The sequence below is a fragment of the Hylaeus volcanicus genome, chromosome 1 (genome assembly GCF_026283585.1).
Source record: "Hylaeus volcanicus isolate JK05 chromosome 1, UHH_iyHylVolc1.0_haploid, whole genome shotgun sequence".
Taxonomy (NCBI): Eukaryota; Metazoa; Arthropoda; class Insecta; order Hymenoptera; family Colletidae; genus Hylaeus; species Hylaeus volcanicus.
In genome coordinates, this window is record NC_071976.1 from 4,748,461 (window position 1) to 4,757,092 (window position 8,632).

The window sequence follows — 8,632 nt, forward strand, 5'->3', positions numbered from 1 at the left end:
AACCCTTTTTTTCAGACAGATTGAACGTCGTTTAATAGGTGGAATTTGACTGTTTGAAACAGTTGATTTTTTAATTTGTTCAACCCCTTTTTCAGACTAATTGGATGTCATTTAGTAAGAGGAGTTTGACTTTCAAAATTTGTACCAAGCACATACATAAACAAACAGGGCAAGTTAAATAAAAACATACAAAAGTCTCAAGTCAAATATAAAGATATCGCCTGCATGTCACGTTTGATAAATCAGTTAGCTCTGTTACACGATCGCGAGAAAAGTCACCGACATCCCTCCGCCCTGCAACGAAGCCAGAAGGGACACGCCGACGAAAGCTGAGCTTCGGTGTCCTCGGATGATGGATGTCGACGTTTCTTTAGGAGGGGGTGGGGAACGCATGGAACGTAGAGCAGCTTCAAAAAACGGACGGATGCAAAGACGTAGACGAAGCTGCGCCCGATGAGGATGCCGGAAACCGAGATCACGTGTTCGTAGGATACGAAAACAAAGGGCCGAAAAGGTGGAGCATCGCGCAAAAGGTTCCAGCGAGATAGGAAATGAAACAGAGGGCCGAAAAGAAGCGAGATTTCATCGTGGCTTGCGTCATCGGGGCGGTGTGACGCTTCAGCAAGCAACCAGCGTCGGACGAAGGCAATTTTTCACGGACGCCGTCGAGGCGGAAATCTACCGGAAACCGGAAGCGGGATCGGCGAACGCGCGCGAAAGAGAAACAAAGCGGGCAGGCGGCCGGACGCGCGTCTAGTGCTAGCGCCAGGGCTGCCTGCATAATTTGCTGAGCCCTTTGCAGGAAAAAAATGCTCATTATAATAATTGTATTATATTAACCCACCATTGTAGGAATTTATTTCTGGTTAAATTAATCTGCACTTTATTGCTTCTGTAGGTGGAATTTCCCATCACGTAATCGTTAAGTTGATTTTTATATCTTTCATTTCACGTTCATTTCGTACTTATGTCTATTACTTGTATGTGTTATTATTTCGCAAAGATTTGTATGTGCTTAAAGACGGCCATATTATCTGATTGCCGAAATGTCACGTTAAATATTTATTAAATCTTTATGCTGGCCAAATCAAGTACAAATAATTATTATTAGTAGCATATAATGTAGTAAGCATAATTTAAATATTACAGCAAGAATTTTGCAAGTATTTAGTTCAATCAGAGGCACTCTTTAAATAGTTTATAAAATCGAATGCAATTTTTTTTTCAATAAGCCTCGAAGGCAAAAGTTTTCTTTGTTATTAAACGTAAATTTTTTTTCAGAAATTGTTGAAATCTCTGATTTATACAAAAATTTTGCCCATCTCCGCACAGGTTACTTGTCTACAGGCACGTAAAAACGCTCGGCCCGCGACAGAAAGAGATTAACGTCGTTTGATGCATCGCGATGTTTCTCGTTATTCCGCATAATTGCGATCATTTTTCATTTCTGATACGAGTAATATCTGCGCTGGCCAGGTCCGTTCGCGTGACTCTGCTGCGATACAATAGGTGGACGACTCGTAGAGTTTCTAATGGAACCTCTGCTTTCGAGTAACAACGCTGTCAACCGTTAAATCGAGTATATTTGGCTGTAAGCTTGACGGGGGATTTAAATGATCTCCCGTGACGCGCTTTATTGTTTCACGTCAGGCTCGAAAACTCGAAATCGAGCCAGAATGAAATGCTGTCCACTTGGTCACGAGCAAAGATGAATGTAGAGAGCGAAGCGTACAAATAATTTGTCACGATAGTTAAAACGAGGAAGAATTTCTTTAATCATTTATTGCGTAATGTGTACGACCAGAAACTCACTAAACAATATCTATAAATTAAGGGAGCGTTATCATTGTAGCATTTGCAACCACTGCAAGAAGAGGATAGACAATATCGGTCTGTGAAATATCTACGGTGCTTAACGGGTTTCAGATAGCATCACTGCCCGAAAATGGACAAAAACGGACCCTATACATTGCTCTACTCTTCTTTGAAGCAATCATAATTCAGTGATCACAGTCGTACAAAATGAGGCAATAACCATCGTCGTTTGAAGTAACGTATCCACTCGGTCGTCGAGCAGGAGCATTATTCGAGTAAAAACTTTACCGGTTGGTTCGTGTCACGTTAGTACCAAATGTTTCAGTCATGACACTTTCCACAATGGAAAGGGCGTGTCACATGCTGAGAGTGCAAATTGGCTGCTATGATTCAATTGGCACGTGGAATTGAAGAGGGGAATTTCCTCTTCCCTATTTCTCGGCGTATTCCTTCACGTTTTCGCTTTCATAAATTGCAAGTAATATTCGGTCAATTAATATGAAAATATTTCATATCAAATACATTCTTCGAAATTGTAATGCAAGCATCAACTCCGAAAATGGAGAATTTACTGCCGTCTTCTGAGAATATAATAGTAGATATTTATTCCATTTTTGTTGAAGAAAATAAATTGATAAGATTCGATGTAATTAGTATTTTTAATATATTCTTTCAATGATGATAATAGATAAAATTGTAATTCTTAATTGCTATCTCCTTGGTGCATGTTTCGGTCATTCAGCTTTAGTCAAGGATATAAAATAATTAGTCATTTTTATGTACATATTTTACTAGAATAGCAAAATGTATCATCTTATAAACTCGTATCCTTAGTAAGTCGTACGTGAATTTATTTACACAAAATTATAAATGAAAACAAGATCGACCTAAACCATTTAGAGTTGTATATTAACGAAACATTTGTAACTTATAAAAAGGAATATTTATACTAATATTCCTTATAATATCTCATAATAATATACAATGCCTGAGGTAATATTTCACCTAGCAACAAATCTCTAGAAATATTCCAAGATGGCTTTCTAAAAGTCTCCTCATTGATATTGAAGCTAAGCAACGATATCAATCCGACAGGGCAATCAGCAGTCTGACCGTGCGAGATATCGCGCAAAATACTACCACAACCGCGAACCACCAAAGGATAATCACGAACGGCAATAATTTGATAAAGGAGTTCTTACAAAGAAAGACTCGAGTTGAAACACTCAGTCAGGTACACCACGAGTGGTCGTCAAAGCGTTAAGCAATTCAACGTTTATGCATCCAACAGGACTAAGGTTAAAGCCGCTGCTTAAACAAGGCAACCAGCTGAAAAACTCGATGAGAAATATTGAAACAAGGAAAGGAACAAACGGTCAAAGATGCAGAACCGGTAGCGCCGAGTAGAATGCTCTGTAGACTCACAGGGAAATGCAGAAGAGAAATGGTGGTATCAGAGAGCAAGTAGCTCGTCGCGGAGGCAGCAGAGAGCAAGAAAGAGAGAGGGGGGCAAGGAGCACAGAGAGCGACGTACGTATTACGTCAAAGGCTACATCGTCGGAAACGGAAGTGAGGTGATGCTTATTCAGTCGGAAGTTGCAACGGAGCTTGCTGGCTTTCACAGAGAGAGAGAGAGAGAGAGATAGAGAGAGAGAAAGAGAGAGAGTGATGGGAACGGTCTTACTCCTCTCCGTCACAGAAGAGGAGTAAAGAGACAGGAAGGAAGAACGAGAAGGGGATAGCAGAGGACCTATCAGCCGGAAGGCGTAGATACTCTATCTGCCGCGACCGCGATAGATAATTCTCTGGTAAACTTGATAAAGTTTTGCTTTCTCCGGTGTCGATCGGTTGGATCAGGGATTCTCAACAGGGGCCATGTGGCTCCCTGATGGACCAGGCAGTATTTCTTATCGGCCGCGAAAAACGAAGCCATTGAGAAGCCATAATCACAGCTAGGTTAAGTATTCTTTGAAATATTGAATAGTAAATACTGTACATTATTTCAAATTGTACGTGTAGAGAGTTTATTTGATGCAATAAGTTTCTGAAGTATTATAGCATTTCAAAATTGTGGTTGTATTGTTTCTTTCATAAGTTTAGAAAAAATGTCTGCGATATTTGAACAATCACGATGAAAGAATTCAAAGTATTACGACACACAAACATATGGTACAATTAAGAAAAAAATAGAAGATGATGATTTCGCTGTTTGTTTCAGTTGAAACATTGTTTAATTTGATTGTCTGACTGTGTCCATGCCAGAGTAAGTATGTTATTTTTCCAAAATGCGATGAAATTACTAATGATTCTTTTCTTTATGTATACTTTTAGTATAACAAATGAAGCTTCATTAGTAGTAGAAACAATTAAAACGAATTTTATGAAAAAATTATGTCGTATACCGCTAACATAGTAATAAATGTAACTGAAATATATGGACTCACACGAAATAAAATATCTACTAATATTAATGTATTAAATTATGATATGCATGAATACATTCTGCACATACTTTCCATTCAATCATACATCATAAACCCATAAAATCGACAGTCAATTTATTACATATTTTACATCCTTAAATATAATATTAAATAATTATACATTAGCAGTTAGCATACCATAATTTTTACCAACTAACAACAACCACGTAAAGGAAAAGAGTTACAGACACATAATAATTAGAAATGATCCACAAGCTGTAAAAGGTTGAGCAATACTTAGTCGGATTACGAAAACCCGCATATCTATCGTACGATCCATTTCGCCGAATGCTTCTAATTACGATCAGCACACCTGATACACCGATCCGGTTCTAAAAGCTACCAGAAATTACTCTCCTCGTGTTCTTTGGCGCTTCGAAGGCCACCAGATCGTATCAGGGATCGTACGTGCAATCATGCCAGCACACGTGCAGGAATAAAGTACCGTTGCTTCCGATCCGTGAAGTTTGTTGAAAATGTTGATTAGGATAGAATGGAAGAAAAGTGGATCGATGCATAATAAGATTATTAGCCAAGTCAGGTGGGGCCAGGTGTATCGCTGTTATTCGGAGTGCTCCAGCAATCGTAGTACATAGATACATCGGGGAAAGAGGTGATTTTTCGTACGAAAAGTAATCGAAAATACATGGTAACGTATTTGATACGGACTACGCGAATATTTTGTTACGTTTAGTAATAGATAAAAGTATTTTAAGCAAATCTTATTCGCTTTCAAGGCGAACATAATTGGCAGTGGTTGATGTAGATGAAGATATAAGGAAGATGTGGTCAACTTGGTTTTTCTGAAAAGAATATTTTAGCTCGCATACGCACCTTAATGATAATGTTCTATAATAAGAAATTAAATAATTAGTTTTACCTTGAACTTCGTGATTCTCCCTACAAAACGTTATTTCCGCTCACAGAATAATTCGAAAGGCATAATATCGATTTCAAAGGTTTCAAGGGTTCCCTTTCCGTTAAAAAGAAACAAATTTTTAAATATTCAAGTTGAAAGATTTTAATATTGGCCACGAAAAGCCGCTTTCCAGACCACTGCAACGTGGCGATGGACGCGTAGGTGCGAGGAGAGGCTAAAACCTTTGGGTAACACGGATCGAGTAGAATAGGTAGCGCGGAAGAGGTTGTCAGACGTTGTCAGACTTGAGTGAAATAGAGAACGAGGAAGCCGGGAGAAGGAAAACGAAGGCTCGACGTGGGGAAGGGTGGTCCTAGACTCGTCGTTCCGGATGGTGTGGCGATGCGTGATTAATATCGAAATACGAATGACTTTATTCATGAGGGGCCGCCGCCTTGTTATGCAGATCGAATTTGCGGTTAAATCATATGGTGCTCGCCGCGCGATCCTGCGTTCGTTAACGCTTTCCCGCGTCTCGTTTGCGGTGCCGCGAAATCAGGATAACGAGAGCCCGGGCGATGAAAGTAAACGCGGAAGGAAGACAGGTGGTCGCATTACAAACGTGCCTTAAGGGTGTATATTCAGTTGGACGCTTCAAACGTAGGCTTGATTTTATGAATTCTTTTTAGCTGGACGTTTAATTCTCTTCCTGAATACTTTTACACTAGGGGAACGTACAATACTTGAATACGTTGGAAGGAAGGATTATTAAAAAATACTAGTAGAAAAGTAAATCTTACCAATTCCACAGATTCTAAACAATATATGTTGCAAATCGGCACTTGAAGGTTTCATAGAAATATATGGTAATTGTAGCAGAAACATATAAATATTTTTAAAATTGTAGGAAAGTATTTTATTTTTTCCTCCATATTTTTATTAGATAATCTGCTCAATTATGTTTATAGATATACTTCAATTGAATCTACAACGTGTATTTTATATTGAGTGAAATCAGTGAAACCATTCAGAAGGTATACATTATTTGAATATTTATAAATTAAGTAATAAAAATGAACTTAGTCAACGCGCGTTGTCCGTAAGCATAGAAGTTCTTTCTAGGGGGAATGCCTACGAAAATGTTTAAAAATCATTGGTCTGTACGCGTTTCAGAGATCGCAGAGAAACTCTTTCGTTTTTTGAATTTTTCGAAACTTTTATGATCCACGATGAATCGAATTCTAGCAACGCGTTGTAATGCTATCGAGTTTGCGGATGGCGTTACGCGTGGACGACTTTAACGACACCCTATCGGGTAGCTGGAGCTCGATTTTCCGCCATTGTAGACGTAATAAATCTCACGGGGTATTCAATACATTAAACAGAAATTTATCATCGTCACTCGAACGCTGTCAGTGACGCCGTGTAAAGGTACGTCAGCGACAGGAATGATAATGACTTTTCGTCCTATATTTTTCATCTTCGATCGTACGCTGGAAAGGAGAGAGAAAGAGAGAACAATGCTGTCTCGCTCGTTTACGTTCTACCATCTACCGGATCTGATGAAATGCAACGAAGCGATTTAATTTTTATTACGTCTGGTAATACTGATTCGTTCGAAAATACCTTGAGAAAATTTCGCAGAGTAGCAATTTGGAGGTAGAAGGTAGAAAAGCATTTGGGTAATGACAAAGGCGACTCACCTTCGTGTAGTTTCTCCAGAGTTCCAGCTGAAACTCCGACGAATAGGAAGATGAACCAGAGCAGACCAGTCATTCTTCTCAGCCACGTTCGATTTTTTGACGTATCCATCGCGCTGACACTTAAACACTGCAACAGAAACGAAGTTCTATGAGAGGAGTTCTAATTATGGTTTTTAATTGTAGATAAGCGAAGACCGAATAAATTTAGTTTTTATTGCGAGCAGTTTATTAAAGACATTCAATTTATTGTTTTAAAGACAAAAATGAAAAGGAAGAGAATAATAGATTGAAGGTATGAAGCACAAATTCAAAACAAGTGCGAGTAAAAGTTGGTGAGAAATTTCAATATAGAGATTCAATATTCCATCCCTCGTGACCTGACGGTTCGTTAACAGAGATATAAAATCAAGGCCTCAGTCTAGACAACAACCCCCTGAGGTGTATTATAGCTAGAATGACTTCTGCCAAGTTAGACTCTTGGGATCCCGGCGAACTAGGACTTCATCATTCGTAGTAAATGCGATGCAATTAGAAACGAAAGTCTGTTTGAGTTCCATGAAGCGCAACTTGTTAATGAAAATAAATTGCAGGCACCGACACACTTCTCTTTAAGACGATCCGCGTTCACAACGCTTTAACGCATGACGCGTGTACCGTTCTTAAAATATACTGTCGACAATGAACCAATCAATAGGAGAATAGAGGTTGGGCATTATTTATTCTAAGAATTTCATATTTAAGTCCATGCGAAATCCAAAACTATAACGTATATAAATTAGTTAATTAATTAGTGTCATCTTTTAGTTTTTTAATACGTTGAGAATTAATTTGTGTTGCAATAATAACTTTGCAATAATGTGTTAAATTTAATAAACAGTGATATTAAATTTCTTAAAAAAAAAAAAAAAAAAATTTGCGATCTTCTTTTGCAATAATTCGTGAGTCAAAAGGCTACAAACTTATCCCTTGAGTGTAATCAATTTGAAGTACGAGACATCTAGTAGTTAGCAGCGAATGGTAATCTCTAATCAATTCACAATTCCGTACCTAATTTGATTAAACCCTTAGCAAAGTACCAAAACAACTGACCTGAACATTCGAGGTTCAACCGCCAATAAATCAGAGAAACGAAAAAAGTACGTACGGTCTTGAACCGTTCGACTTCTCGCTAATAAAATTCTGACTACGTAGCCAGCCAGAACGAAAGGGATCAAAGGTCGGCAGTCGGCCAAGATTCCCTCGACATCGGCTCGAGCCAGTTAAGACACTATCCGGAAAATCACGATTCATCGGTTCCAAACCGTCTGTGGCGGCGTCAAAGTTCTCGGGCAAAGTTTCCACGGGGCCTTGAAAAGATCGTTCGGCTCGTGCAGACCAGCAGGCAATAATGACAAACGATACGAGTCCGGGGGTTGTTAACATCGGTCCCGAGCAAATATGTTTTTATCAGTGGAAGCTTCGAGACCGGAAGCGGTCCTCCGCTACCGTCGAAACTTTCCAGGGAGTTCCTGGTGCAGTATCAATAACCAGTTTTCCATGACGAAAAACCATCCGAGTCACTTGAACCGCGAACGGATATCCTTCGGGGAACCAGCTCTTTCTTGCCAGCCAACTCACGGATGTTTCTTCGCCGTTCTTGCACCCTCGCGCGAGGAGTAGGGAAGAAAATAACGAATAGTACTAATAGAGGGTTCTCGGTCGCCGTGAAACTTTTCCAGTGTACCGTTGCAGCCCGCCATTGGTATCGAACGAGCCACGAGTCTCGTAAATCA

The 8,632-nt window shown here is 39.3% G+C and overlaps 1 protein-coding gene across 1 annotated transcript in view; it reads right to left on the minus strand.

The window, feature by feature from the left end:
• The window catches only part of LOC128884582 (semaphorin-2A), a 313,381-nt gene extending 306,416 nt beyond the window's left edge, over positions 1 to 6,965 (minus strand). The window contains exon 1 of the mRNA XM_054138056.1: positions 6,861 to 6,965. Coding sequence (XP_053994031.1) covers positions 6,861 to 6,933 — 73 coding nt within the window. The 5' untranslated portion in view covers positions 6,934 to 6,965. The remainder of the gene's footprint in view (positions 1 to 6,860) is intronic.
• Between the last annotated feature and the right edge of the window lie 1,667 nt (positions 6,966 to 8,632).